At 34.0% G+C, this 15,337-nt stretch overlaps 1 protein-coding gene and 1 long non-coding RNA gene across 3 annotated transcripts; both read left to right on the top strand.

Annotated features, from left to right (window-relative positions):
- The first annotated feature begins 2,765 nt into the window (after positions 1 to 2,765).
- Positions 2,766 to 7,210, top strand: LOC106299942 (5-oxoprolinase). The gene is made up of 3 exons (XM_013735965.1): positions 2,766 to 2,900; positions 3,054 to 6,543; positions 6,622 to 7,210. Exons 2-3 carry the CDS (start codon positions 3,056 to 3,058, stop codon positions 6,932 to 6,934), a joined length of 3,801 nt encoding a protein of 1,266 aa, XP_013591419.1. The 5' UTR covers positions 2,766 to 2,900; positions 3,054 to 3,055; the 3' UTR covers positions 6,935 to 7,210.
- Positions 7,211 to 11,720: 4,510 nt separating this feature from the next.
- Positions 11,721 to 13,899, top strand: LOC106298571. 2 transcript variants are annotated; one of them, XR_001261499.1, is made up of 6 exons: positions 11,721 to 11,960; positions 12,104 to 12,322; positions 12,455 to 12,512; positions 12,653 to 12,902; positions 13,063 to 13,150; positions 13,559 to 13,899. It is a non-coding gene; the product is annotated as an uncharacterized LOC106298571 (long non-coding RNA). The 2 variants fall into 2 exon arrangements; XR_001261500.1 differs by having other exon boundaries at positions 12,455 to 12,516.
- The last annotated feature ends 1,438 nt before the right edge of the window (positions 13,900 to 15,337 follow it).

The raw sequence follows: 15,337 nt of genomic DNA, 5'->3' as shown, positions 1-15,337 counted from the left end.
ATAAAAGTGAATTTTAGTTCGTGTGGTTTAGATTAATACAATAAAATTAAAAAGTAAATCATTTTGAATTTTCAATATACTAAACCCACGTGAAGAGGGGAACAAAAAGGTTGATTTGGTTGGGGGTAATGGTGTCTTTCACTAGAAAGAAACTACTATAGTAGTGAAAAGTGTCTTATATTGTAAATAAAACTAAGAAAATGTCATATAGTGTAAAACACTCTTTTTAATACACCGAAGAGCACATTGTGCTACCAAGACACTTTTCAGTCGTTGAAGACCCATTTTTCCTTGGAAAAGCGAACTAAAGATGGGCATTTAAGCAAGGCGACATTTGTTTCTGGTCAGGTTGGTTAAAGCGTTCGAATTTTGAAAAAAAAGAAAGGGATGGGGTGGTGGACACGACACCAAGTTAAATTTGGTTAATAATTTACATTGGGCCCGTAAAAGGTTAAACATTTTTTTATTACGGTTCAGAGAGTTAAGACATCGAAGTTGCTTCCCGACGACATACGACAGAGAAATTGGTGTCAGAGACGCGAGAAAGGTGTAATGACGACGAGAATGAAGCGAGCAACGACTGAGAACCTTAATCAAATATTAACATATTCTCAAGATTTTCCTATGGTAAGCATCTACAACTGAGAAACTGAGTCATCCATCTCTTAATCTACTCCACAAAGAATCCATCGCATACACAATTATGACCAAGAACAAAAAGCATTTTTTTATTAATAAGAACAAAGAGATTCTTTCAGCTAATTTTTTTTCTGTCTGAAATTTCGATTATCCAATAGAAATAATCATGAAAAGAAAATTACTTTTATGGAGGGAGATCGTCTTTGTCGTTTGAAGCAGATGCAACATAACATATATTTGGACAGTACATAACCAAAAGGATTCACTAGAGAGATCTTTAGTTACAGGTAGAACATCAAATCAAGAAAGCATAGCAGCAGAGCAACAAGGAGGAGATGCGTTAGGGTTTGCTTGTTGTCTACGTTGACATGGTTTACGTTTCCATTATCGTTGTCGTCTATGTCGCTGTTTCTGTTGTCGATGTTGTCTGTTTTGCCGTCTCCATTGTCGACGTCGTCAATATTGCTGTCTTCATCGTCGATGTTGTCTGTGTTACCGTTTCCATTGTCGATGTCGTCTATATCATTGTCTCCATCGTCGACGTAGTCGACACCTCCTTCGTCGTCTACATCGCTATCGTCCTTGCACACTCCAAATTCCAATCAATTTTTGTGAAAAAATCCTTTGTTGCATCAAAATTCTTTATTAAACAAAAAGAAAAACATTTGTCGAAGAAGAAATAAATTGACAGCCATGAAGACTCACGATGATTCAGCTTAGTTGATCTAATGGATATGGTTTCAAATAGATATATGTCTAAGATCATCTCCAATAATACTTTATTTTAAAGTGAAAAATAGAGTGATAAACAAAGAAAAACAATTTGTTCCATATATAAAGTAAACCCATTTTTACTCTATTATATAATGAAAAATAGACCATCTAAGCATATTTCTTCTAAATTCTATTTTAGAGTCGAAAAATAGAATGAAGCTGGAGATGTCCTAACCAGATATGTGAAAAAAGATGTGGTTAAAGCCCACTAGTTCTCTTCTTTTTATCAAAACTAACATTTTATAATTGAACTAAAAAAGAATTGATTTAGTTAAGAATGATGAGAATGAATAAAATGTGTGTACATAGAAGAATCTGTCCTAGAATGTAATAAATAAGACTAAATGTAACCTAGAGTATAAATGTTTCTTTATATTAACGGTACAAAACTCCATGTTTAAATTAACATGTGTGCAAGATATGCTCAGCTACCAATACGGAGGCGCTCATTAGACCTTCAATAAAACATGCTCAAATATCTAAATCTATCTTAAATAAATATAGCAGATGTAAAACAAAGAGAAAAAGACAAAAATAGCACTAAACGAAGTTTTTGTTCCCAAACTAGCACTCAAGATCAAAAGTCACAAAAATAGCACTTAATGTTTTATCAAAAGTTACAAATTTAGGGTTTAGAGTTAAAGGGTGGGGTTTAGAATTTAGGGTTTAGGGTTTAGAGTTTAGGGTTTAGGGTTTAGAGTTGAGAAATGAGGTTTTGGGAATAAGATTTCAAATTTTGAAAAATAAAAAAATTAAAATTTTCAAAAGATAAACTTAGAAAAGTGCTATTTTGGTCATTTTAGTTTTTGAGTGCTATTTTTGTAATATAAACTTAAAAATGTGCTATTTTGGAGATTTGCCCTAAAACAAATTACAAAAATAAAAACAAAATAAGAACTTTATTGATTGGGCAAATCTCCAAAATAACAACTTTCTAAGTTTATATCACAAAAAAAACATTCAAAAACTAAAATGACCAAAATAGCATTTTATCTTTTGAAAATTTTAATTATTTTATTTTTCATAATTTGAAATCTTATCCCCAAAACTTCATTTCTCAACTCTAAACCCTAAACCCTAAACTCTAAACCCTAAACCCTAAATCCTAAACACCATCCTTTAACTCTAAATTCTAAGTTTGTGACTTTTGATAAAACATTAAATGCTATTTTTGTGACTTTTGACCTTGATCATTAGTCTGGGAACAAAAACTTGCTATTTTTGTCCTTTTCTCTTATTGATTTCACCTGTTCAGCCTGTGCTTTATAAATAGCTTAAGAGAGGCTGAATTTAAAAATTGGTAATCCGGTTAGGTTCTAACAAATAAAAACAAACGGTTTAGTCAAACCAGAAACGCAAATTAAACCAGAGCGATCCTTCATATCCTTCCAGATCATCGTCATCGTCACCTTCATCATTCATCTATCCACTAAGCTCTGTTGACTCTCTGCTAAAACTCGCTCTTCAAGCTTCCTCTCCGGCCAAAGGTATATTCATCAATATCTGAATTTTGATTCACGGATTTGTTACTCTACCACTGATCACGATCATCTAATTGATTTCTTACGATCTAATGGATCTAACTTGTGATCTCTTAAAATCGATCTTTGTGTCAATCTGAGATTCGATTATGTATGCAGAGATGGGTACTGTCGTTGAAGGGAAGCTGAGGTTTTGTATAGACAGAGGAGGTACTTTCACTGATGTTTACGCCGAGATCCCAGGTCACTCGGATGGTCGTGTTTTGAAGCTTTTATCGGTGGATCCAGCCAACTACGACGACGCTCCGGTGGAAGGAATCAGGAGGATACTGGAAGAGTACACGGGGAAGAAGATCCCAAGAGCGTCTAAGATACCAACGGATAAGATTCAGTGGATAAGGATGGGTACGACCGTGGCAACAAACGCTTTGTTGGAGAGGAAAGGTGAAAGGATAGCTTTGTGTGTTACAAAAGGGTTTAAAGATTTGCTGCAGATAGGTAACCAAGCTCGCCCTGATATCTTTGATCTTACTGTGGCCAAACCCTCCAACCTTTACGAAGAGGTTATCGAGGTTGATGAAAGAGTTGAGCTTGCCTTTGAGAAAGATGATAATACCTTGGAGGGTTTGATTAAGGGAGTGTCTGGCGAGCTTCTTAGAGTTGCCAAGCCCTTTGACGAAGAAGCTTTGAAACCCTTGCTTAAGGGTCTGCTTGATAAAGGGATTAGTTGTTTGGCTGTTGTTCTGATGCATTCGTACACGTATCCCAAACATGAGTTGGCCGTGGAGAAGTTGGCGTTAGAGATGGGTTTTAGACATGTCTCTTTGTCTTCTGCTTTGACTCCGATGGTCCGGGCTGTTCCTCGGGGTCTTACTGCCACCGTGGATGCTTATCTAACACCTGTGATCAAAGAGTACTTATCCGGTTTCATCTCCAAGTTTGACGATGATCTCGGGAAAGTGAATGTTCTGTTCATGCAATCTGATGGAGGTCTAGCACCAGAGAGTAGGTTCTCAGGGCACAAGGCTGTGTTATCAGGTCCAGCAGGAGGAGTTGTTGGTTATTCGCAGACACTCTTTGGTCTCGAAACTGAAAAACCACTGATTGGATTTGACATGGGTGGTACATCAACGGATGTTAGTCGCTATGACGGAAGTTACGAGCAAGTTATAGAAACTCAGATTGCTGGAACGATCATACAAGCACCACAGCTTGACATTAACACTGTTGCTGCAGGTGGTGGGTCCAAGTTAAAGTTTCAATTTGGTGCTTTCCGGGTTGGACCTGATTCTGTGGGTGCTCACCCAGGTCCGGTTTGTTATCGGAAAGGAGGGGATTTAGCAGTTACTGATGCCAACCTTGTTTTGGGATTTGTTATTCCTGATTATTTTCCATCCATATTTGGTCCCAACGAAGATGAGCCCTTAGACGTAGCAGCAACAAGAGAAGCATTCGAGAAGCTTGCAGGACAGATAAATTTGTATAGAAAGAGCCAGGATCCATCTGCAAAGGACATGACCGTGGAGGAAATAGCAATGGGGTTTGTGAGTGTTGCTAATGAGACGATGTGCCGTCCCATACGGCAATTGACGGAGATGAAGGGTCACGAAACAAAGAACCACGCACTTGCGTGCTTTGGAGGCGCTGGACCGCAACATGCTTGTGCAATAGCTAGGTCATTGGGCATGAAAGAAGTTCTTGTACATAGATACTGTGGAATTTTGAGTGCTTACGGAATGGGTTTGGCAGATGTCATTGAAGATGCCCAAGAGCCATATTCAGCTGTTTATGGCCCTGAGTCTCTTTCGGAGGTCTTTAGAAGGGAAACTCTATTACTGAGAGAAGTGAAAGAGAAACTTCAGGAGCAGGGCTTTAGTGATGAGAATATCTCCACTGAGACATATTTGAACATAAGATATGACGGCACTGATACAGCGATCATGGTGAAGGGTAAGAAAACTGGAGAAGGATCAACATTTGATTATGCTGCTGAGTTTCTCAAGCTCTTTGAACAAGAGTATGGCTTTAAACTTCAGAACAGAAGTCTTCTTATATGTGATGTTCGAGTTCGGGGAATTGGAGTGACTAGTATACTAAAACCTCGGGCAGTTGAAGCTGCACCTGGTGCTCCTAAGGTTGAAAGTCACTACAAGGTTTACTTTGAAGGCGGATGGCATGACACACCGTTGTTCAGGTTAGAGAATTTAGGATTTGGCCATGAGATTCCTGGCCCTGCGATCATCATGAACGGCAATAGTACAGTTATTGTAGAGCCTCGGTGTAAATCCATAATAACAAAGTACGGGAACATTAGAATCGAGTTAGAGGCTGCAGTGAGCAGTGTGAAGCTTGCGGAGAATGTTGCAGATGTTGTTCAACTGTCCATCTTTAATCACAGGTTCATGGGTATTGCTGAGCAAATGGGAAGAACCCTGCAACGTACTTCCATATCGACGAATATCAAGGAAAGGTTGGATTTTTCTTGTGCCTTGTTTAGCCCTGACGGTGGTCTAGTTGCTAATGCTCCGCATGTTCCAGTTCATCTCGGTGCCATGTCGAGTACTGTTCGCTGGCAGCTCAAACACTGGGGTGAAAATCTGAACGAAGGAGATGTTTTGGTGACGAATCATCCTTGCGCCGGTGGTAGCCATTTGCCTGATATAACCGTTATCACGCCTGTTTTCGACAAGGGCAAGCTTGTGTTCTTTGTGGCGAGCAGAGGTCACCATGCAGAAGTTGGAGGCATAACTCCAGGAAGCATGCCTCCTTTCTCAAAGGCGATTTGGGAGGAAGGCGCTGCGATAAAAGCGTTTAAAGTCGTTGAGAAAGGAGTTTTCCAGGAAGAAGGAATCATCAAACTTCTGCAGTTCCCTTCTTCTGATGAAACAAAAGCTAAGATTCCTGGAACGAGAAGGATTCAGGACAATCTCTCGGATCTTCAGGCTCAGATAGCTGCCAACCAGAGAGGAATTGCTCTTATTAAAGAGCTGATTGAGCAATATGGCCTTGGAACTGTTCAGGCTTACATGAAATACGTGCAGCTTAACGCAGAAGAAGCAGTGAGAGAAATGCTGAAATCTGTCGCTGTTAGAGTTTCCTCGGAAACACCAACTTCAAGAGTTGGTAACACTGTGACCATAGAAGAAGAGGATTACATGGATGACGGATCCGTGATTCACTTAAAACTCACAATCGATGCTGACAGAGGAGAAGCCTTCTTCGACTTTACAGGCACAAGCCCTGAAGTATACGGTAATTGGAACGCACCTGAAGCAGTTACATCCGCAGCAGTTATTTACTGCCTCCGTTGTTTGGTTAATGTCGACATTCCCCTAAACCAAGGCTGCCTAGCTCCGGTTGAGATCCGTATACCGTCTGGTTCGTTTTTGTCGCCAAGCGAGAAAGCGGCTGTTGTTGGAGGAAACGTTCTAACATCTCAGAGAGTTACGGATGTTGTACTAACAGCTTTCAAGGCTTGTGCTTGTTCACAAGGGTGCATGAACAACCTCACATTCGGAGATGACACATTTGGGTACTACGAGACCATTGGAGGAGGATGTGGAGCTGGACCGACATGGGACGGGACAAGCGGAATCCAATGCCATATGACGAACACGCGGATGACTGATCCCGAGATCTTCGAGCAGAGGTACTTTAAACTTCCTCTTTAATCTAAACCGAACCTACTTGCACTAGCTATAAGACTAACAAAAGGGCTTATTTTCAGGTACCCGGTTCTGTTGCATAGATTTGGATTGAGGGAGAAGAGTGGAGGCAGTGGCTTGCACAAGGGAGGAGATGGATTGGTGAGAGAGATAGAGTTTAGAAAGCCTGTTGTGGTTAGTATTCTGTCAGAGAGACGAGTTCACTCGCCACGTGGATTGAACGGTGGACAAAATGGAGCTCGTGGAGCAAACTATCTAATCACTAAAGACAAACGGAGAATCTATCTTGGCGGTAAGAATACTGTACACGTGGAAGCCGGTGAAATCCTACAGATTCTTACTCCGGGCGGTGGCGGATTTGGCTCAGACGTTTGAGTGACTCATCATCCCCTCGTAAGTTTCTTATCATGTTGCTGGTGTCTTAGTGTCAGATTATTTGGAAGTTGGGCACTTTCAGTGAAATAAAGAGAAGACTCTTGATTCAGAACAAGAGCTAATTATCTATCTACCCAAAAAATAAAAGATGATCAAAATCTCTCAAGAATTGTAGTGAATAAGCTGTAATTGATTTTATGTTTGTTCCTCAACAATTCAGGCATTGTACAAACGTTTCATTGGGGGTAATCTTGAAAAACGTAAGACTTGAGTATAGCTGTATCGCTTGCTGTCAATTCCTTCCGAAAAACCTATGTGCACTTTGATTCTTGATCTCACCCTCGGACGTGTTTCCATTCATGTGACCATTGTGTTGTCGAACCATTCCCTTGTATTTTTTATCGCCTTAAAATTCTACTTCCTTCTCATGTGTTCTTGAGGCGCAAGAAAGAGTCGCTAAGCTTGAAGTCTCCGTTTTAACCATTAACAATAACATAGTTGAACAAAAAAAAAAACCCTATTAACAATAACGTTGGATTTTGAAGGAGCGCTGATCGTGGGAGACTTATTTATCAAATAAACATTGTCAATTTCTCTTTTGCATTGTTTCTAAAAATTACCGTTGGAAATATCGAAATTTACAAAGTATTTTTTTTTGGTAAAGAACGCTGCATTGATTACCTTATTGTTAAATGGTAATTATTTTGGTAAACTATCAACTTTATTAATTTAGAGTTTTTTTATTGACTACTCTTTGGACTATCATTAAGTTGTAAAGGTCCAAATAAAATTGATACCCCTAATAAATCTCATACAATACATTTTCAATTTAACCATTTAATAATTTCTAAATATTTATTATTTACTTTTTCAATAATACATTTTTAAACGTAGATTTATCAAAATGGTTCCTCCATATAAACAAGGAATTTGTTATACATTTGCACAGAATTTAGAGTTTTCAATAAACCCTTACAACTTTAATGTTTATACATCTTCATTCAAAATCCCTATAAGTTTTTTCAATAGATGTTTTCAATCAAGCAATACACTTACATCAATACATACATGCATATTATCAAGTGTATTTGAAAGAACATTAAAAATATCCATGGAGCAAATGTGTCAATGCTTTCTCAAACTATATTAATTTAGTTTTTTTTTATCCACTGCTTTTTGAACTATCATTAAAATGGTAAAGCTCCAAATAAAATTGATACTCCCTCCGTTTCGATTTAATTGTCGTTGTAGGGGAAAATTTTCGTTTCAAAATAAGTGTTGTTTTAGAGTTTCAATGCAAAATTTATTAATAAGATTTCCCACTTCCTTTTTCTATTGGTTGAAAAATGGTTAGGTGTATAGGTAATTGCGTTTTTGTTTTGGAAATATACAAAATCATAAGTTTTCTTAATCCGTGTGTATAAACCTAAAACGACAATTAAAATGAAACGGAGGGAGTACTTCTAATAAATCCCATACAATACATTTTCAATTTAACCATTTAATAATATCTAAACATTCATAATTTATTTTTTAAATAATACATTTTTAAACGTAGATCGTTTAAAAATGGTTCCTCCACACAAACAAAGGAATTTATTACACATTTGAATATAATATAAAGTTTTCACTAAACATTTAAAACTTAATGTCTATACATTTTCATTCAGAATCTCTATACGTTTTTTCAATAGATGTTTTCAATCAAGCAATACACTTGGATCAATATATACATAACTATCAAGTATATTTGAAAGAGTATTCAAAAATATATATGCTTTTTCAAACACGAAGATTGCTTATTCAACAAATTTAATGTCTATACATTTTTATTCAGAATCTCTATACGTTTTTGTAAGCAGATGTTTTCAATCAAGCAATACACTTAGATCAACACATACATAATTATCAAGTATATTTGAAAGCACATTCAAAAATATCAAATGTGTCAATGCTTTCTCAACTATATTAATTTAGAATTTTTTATCAACTACTTTTTGAACTATCATTAAAGTTGTAAAAGTCCAAATAAAATTGGTATCCCTAATAAATATCATCATACAATACATTTTCAATTTAACCATTTAATAATATTTAAACATTCATTATTTATTTTTTCAGTAATACATTTTTAAACTTAGATCTTTCAAAAATGTTTCCTCCACACAAACAAGACATTTATCATACATTTGAATAGAATCTAGAGTTTTAAATAAACATTTACAACTTTAATGTATATACATTTTGATTCAGAATCTCTATACGTTTTTTCAGTAGATATTTTCAATCATGCAATACACTTAGATCAATACATACATAATGATCAAGTATATTTGAAAGCACATTCAAAAATATCCATGAAGCAAATGTGTCAATGCTTTCTCAAACATGAAGATAGCTTCTTCAACAACTTTCTTTGAAACCTCATATCACGAGTTGATGTGAACCAAACTACAAATTTCTTTACCTGAAATATAGACTATAGTTATCAGAAAATGGCTATTGTACTTGATGATTAATGAACCATTTCGCAATATATTTTTACAATACTATATTATTATAAAAATATGTATATATTGACACAAAATATTTAATAAAATCTTAACTACTTTGGATATCTTTTTAACAAGTATTAGTTACTAACATTTATAGAATATATTGTGATATTTTATCTAACATCAAATCTTAACTATTTGATATTTTTTTAACATATATAGTTACTAACATACGATAAAAATTTACTACCATAGAAGTCAAGATTTATAGCTAACATCCATACCCAAATAAAATATACTAATATCTTAACTAGTGACTAACATTTTAACAAAATAAATTCTATAACATGTAATTGTTCGCATAGAATATTCGCTTGTATAAAGAATAATATCGAGCCCATATATATAAAAAAACAACGATAAAACATACTCTAAATCCTAAAGGTCCTACACACTATGGGGATGATTGGAAGAGGTTGTGGACAATGATTTTATTTCTATATCCTTCTTTTAATCAAATAACTAGATTTTAACCCGCACGTCCGTGCAAATATTTTTTCATTTTACAAAATATATTTGATATTATTACAAATGTTTTAATATATAATTTCTTTTTTAGTATTATAAATTGTGTAACTCTATAATATTATTGTTTATATTTCTTATTCGGCATTATAAATATATAATTATTTGTTTAATACATTTTATTTTGTTATTAATCTTTATTATTTACTAGTATATTTTCGAGTTAGGCACAATAAAATAACAATATGAAATAATCAGATAGATAACCTCCTTCAAAATATGTTTTTTCCTTTAATTTATACATTTTGCTAGAATACATTTTTAAAATTAATCTATTTATATTATGTTTATAATAATTTATATTTACATGTTGTGTTTAAAAATAATTGGAGAAATTTCAATTCTACCACAAATTTGATACCACTTTTCAAATTTACCACTAATGAATGACTATTTTAATAAATATCCTAAATTTGTGATAAAATAACACTAAGCTAAGTTTTATAAATATTTATTAAACATTTATAAACTCAACCCCAACCCCATATTAAACCCTAAACAATAATCACTAAATCCTAAACTCAAATGTTAGTATATATTTGATTGAGGTATTTTTTTAAAGTGGTACTCAACTTATGGTATTTTAGAAAATTTCTCAAAATAATACTTTAACATACATTATTTTAGTATTTTACGGAATTTATAAGTAAAAACACTATTTTTTTTAAATAATATAGCCCTATTATTTTTAGTAGATTTTATACATATTAGTATCATATTATTTTAGTGAATTTATTGATATAGGATATTTTTTGGATGTTATGATATTAAGTTTTCTTTTTATTTTTAATTAAGATTTAAAAATATTAGATTTCTTTAATTTTTACAACATATATAGTTTTTTCCGTGGTGCGTTTCAAAAAGTTATTCTTTGTTATCTATGATTTTATCTTTTGTAAAATTTGAAATATCATCATTTTGAGTTTGAATATTTATTTTCAAAATGTTATATTTTATCAAGAAAATTTTGAAAAATTACACTATTATTTTTGAGTTTGGAAGATGACATGAATTTTCAATTTGTTTTTTTATACTATTTTATTTTTGTATATAAACATTTTAAACAATATATTGTTGAGAGTTTCAAAATAAAATAAAAATATATAGTTGTAGATATAAAAGTTTAACATATGTTAATAAATTTATGTTTGTATAAAAATATTATATAGTTTACGAATTTGAACCCATTTTAATGATGACTGATAATTTATTTAAATGAAACAATTTAAAAATATTGTTAGTTTACCTATTTAATATTTTTTTCATATACCACTTCTATGTTTATATACAAAATATACTTATATAATTTATAAAAAATAGTATATAATTTTTTTTTCTTTTTTTATAATAAAATTTTATTTAACATTGACTTATAGCAATATTATATTACTAATTACAAAATTAATTAATATGCTATTTTATAAAAATATTTAAAATTTTAAGTAATATTTTGTTAGATTCTTTCTTAAAAGATTTGTTATAATAAAAAAAATAGATTTATATGTAATATTAACTAATTTTTTAAGTGGTTCTACTATGATTTGCTAATCAAACAAGTAATAAAAGGAGAATATGCTTAAAGGAGAGCCAGTCCACGTCAGATTAAATAATCAACCAATCAGAAGACATTAATTTGCCATGTCACAATACCTTTGTCGAGTAAGTGGACCTTCCGTGTGATCTCCAAAAATTAAATCATGGCCAAAGACCTATCTCCTAAGCATCTATCAATACGACTCTTCCACTTCGTCTTCTACGTCTCCATTTACTGTAGAAGTCGTAACAGACCCCCCTGATCAATCAATGATGCTCTTCAATCCCCCTTTGATGGTTTCGTTCCACCTCTCCTTCGTTCTCCACCTATATAAATCACTACATCTAAACCTAAATTCAGACAAAATCGGAAACTTCCACAGAAAGAGATCACGCCTAAATCAAACGGAAAGGTAGGAGTATACAATATTTTGTGCTCTATATTGATTATATGACTTGATTTTTGATAGCATTTGTATATAGAAAATTCTTCTGTCTATTATTATTATTATTGTTTGTTTCTGATGGCTGTGGCTGTGGATATTGGGTTATGCAGTGTGTTCATGAAGGAGAAGATAATTTGAGTTATATTTAGTTTTGTACAGCATCATCTTTCACAGTGCCTTGACCAAGACATGAACCAAGATCGGTTGATCTCATGGAGCCAACATAACCAAACTGATAAAGAGGAAAGAAGGCTGATCATACAGGCCTTCCAGCGCAATTGCCTCCGGCGCCGTCGTCTTCTCTGAGTCTTCCTTGGATTCATCTTTAGGTATGCGTCGGTGGCGTAAGGCATCAGCTTATTTTCTCTCTTAAATGCTTCACAGATCGATCTCCTTGGCTCTCATAAATTTGGTTCCTTTGATCATTTCCATTGATGGGTCTGGTCTGCCTTCGCTCACAGATTCCTGTTGTGTTGGAGTTTATGCCTTTTGAAACTTCCTCTAAGCATCTCTTCCACTGTAAGTATTTTCTCATCTTTTAAGAGATTAGCAATAATCTTAATGTTTGATCTGATTTCGTTTGACATATCTCAGTGAAAAACTCATTCTGCTGTTATATATGAACTATTATTCTTGGTAAATTGTGATGATATATGCAGGGGATATCAAGCCAATGAGTGGGCGAGGAGGGTGAGAGCGGATTGCGGCAACAAAGATCGCGTTTGAACTATTCTTTGGTCAATATGCTGTTGTTTCTTTTGAGATTGTTCGAGTTTATCTCTATCTTCGAAAGTGGTTGTGTTGCTAACCATGGCGTACGTCTTTCTTGGAGTGTACAGCGAAGGCAGCAGTGGTAGGGTTGACCAGTGTGGAATTCCAGAAAGGCCTCTCGATTGTGAACCTTTATATGTAAGTGAAATGCCTTAGTTCCTTGTAATCTCTAACTTCAAGTATTTGATTTGTGTTGTTTTGGTAATGAGATATTTCCATTGGTTTGATTAGTAAACAACATTATGTTGATATTGTTCTGTGCATAAATATCAATTTGGTTTTATATTTTCATGTGTAGAGAGGATAAAGTTGCTCATGATTTCTGAAACAACACACGCTTCTTCTTCTTAATCCTCAAAGATGAATCTACCAAGTCTCCTCTCCAGGTTAATGGACTCTAAACAGAGCACTTGAAAGTTGATTTTTTTTGGTGTGTCATGTGTGCAACTGCAGTTTTTATCGTTTCACATTATCCTTTAGTAAAGAGCTAACTGATATGAATTAGCTTACTATAAGAGATGTTAATGGAATTAACTTAACAGCAAATTGCATTTGAATAACGTAGAACCTGCAAACATATATATGGATTGAACATAGATTCTGTAGATATAAAGGTTGTAGAGTTTCTTTTAAATGCATTTATCATTTATCATTTTAATGTTTCTACTTATCTTATGGATTATTTGATTGCCAAGTTCAGTAAGTAAATTTTGTACGACTTTGTTAATGTTACAAACCCATTATCTCTATCGAACTAACATACTTTTTTTTTTATCTTGATTACCACTGCTCAGATATGTGATGTTTGATCGATCACCAATCACCATCCTATTTCTCCAGATGGGCGTGCTTGATGGCCATTAGTGAAGCTCTGTCAAGAGAACGACTGTAGTGGAAAATGAATTGTTGAATGAGTACGAAGGTGGTGGTTGTTACGCGAAATCATATAGAACTATATACTTCAAATGTATTTATTTTTAGTTTTATCTATGTTCTAAGTTTAGTTATCTAATTATTTAATTTTATTGTGTATATCATGCTTATCTAGCATGTTTGATGGCTTGTAACACAGTTTTATTTATTTGTTATATTTAATATTTCTCATTGATCATATATAAAAAATACATAATTTCTAAAAAAATGATAAAGCCTGGTCAAAAGTTAAAGTATTTTTTGTGTAACATAGGAGATAATTGTTTTTTTTTTGTTTTTGTAATGCGACAGAGAAGATAATTGATATTTTTTGTGTGTATAAAGCCTAGATTAACTTAAAAGTATTTTTTGACTAAAATTTGAGATATTTTACATTTACTATAGCGTTTAGTTTTGGGTCTGCAATGGTAAGACACCTACATTTAGCAAATTAACACGACTAATTTTTTTTATTTTTTCGCGATACCAAACATAGCGTTTTAAATTTATAAACGCTATTAAAAACCCCAGTGTTGGTATACAATAGCACCACTGTCATAAACGCTATAATCTAATGCTATTAATACCTACATTTTCTGTAGTGAACAATCAGTCACTTGAAACACTCATGATCTCTTTCATGTTGATTATATAAGACGTGTTCTAATCTGAGCCTTTTTTTTCCTATTAATAGAAGTCTCGATGAGTCAACTTATGGAAGGACAACAAGAAGAGAGGACACCAGAGACCAAATGGATTACTAAAAAATTTATGAAGCAACATAAATGTACCAGTTGGAACTACAAAGAGGCAGGAGCCACAAGAGGAATATTTATATATGAAATAAGAACACATTAGGGAGGAGAATCGCAGAAGGTGTAAACGGCAAAAGAGAGATGGGGATCATAAGGGACAGGTGGCGATAAGGTTTTTTCTTGTGGGATTCCATAATGGTGTTACTATATCATAGATTTGTGTTGAGGGTTAATGGTTTGGGTTTTGATGAACTTCATGAGGCGTTCATTGAAGCTGTTAATCAGCTTGGCAGTAGTATCTTTGTATAATTGTGTTTCTTTCTTTCACAGGAGAACCTCAAGAGAAGAGGATGACATCTATCGAAAACATCAAATCTGACTGCATAATAAACCTGAAATATTTTCTTCGTATTTGTTTAGCAATTTGATTGTTATATGGTCACTTACTTATATGTTAAAGTTTTTCACTCTTCCTTTACTAGGAGCATTGAGATCACACAAGTTCTAAGGCTACAAATGGAAGTTCACAAACGTCTTCGTGAGAAGCTCGAGGTAATGATATCACTGGTTACATCGACCAGCTCGGTGTAACTTTTCTCAATTTAAATTGTGTTCAATTTGGTGAGACTATGTGCTATGCAATGAGTCCTCTGTTTATGTGTGTCTTAGACTCTTACCATATGCACTACAAGAAAACACCGGTATTCCGACGACAAATATCGTCGGTATGTCCTCGGAATAATGGTATTCCGAGGACATACCGACGAGAATGATCGTCAGAAATTTCTCGTCGGAAAGTAAAATTTCCTCGGAATTTCCTCAGAAAATTCCGAGGGAATACCGAGAATTAAAGATTCCGAGGACATTCTGAAGAAACATTTCCTAGGACTGTTCGTCGGTATCTCC

Source organism: Brassica oleracea, chromosome C6 (assembly GCF_000695525.1).
Source record: "Brassica oleracea var. oleracea cultivar TO1000 chromosome C6, BOL, whole genome shotgun sequence".
Classification (NCBI taxonomy): domain Eukaryota; kingdom Viridiplantae; phylum Streptophyta; class Magnoliopsida; order Brassicales; family Brassicaceae; genus Brassica; species Brassica oleracea.
Note: the sequence above shows the minus strand (reverse complement) of the source record. Positions and strands in the feature narration are given on the sequence as shown.

Bases quoted from the DNA above. Each gene is read 5' to 3' on its own strand.
- LOC106299942 (XM_013735965.1), top strand. From the start codon at position 3,056: ATGGGTACTGTCGTTGAAGGGAAGCTGAGGTTTTGTATAGACAGAGGA. The intron at 6,544-6,621 runs GTACTTTAAACT...GCTTATTTTCAG, and splicing joins CCCGAGATCTTCGAGCAGAG to GTACCCGGTTCTGTTGCATA.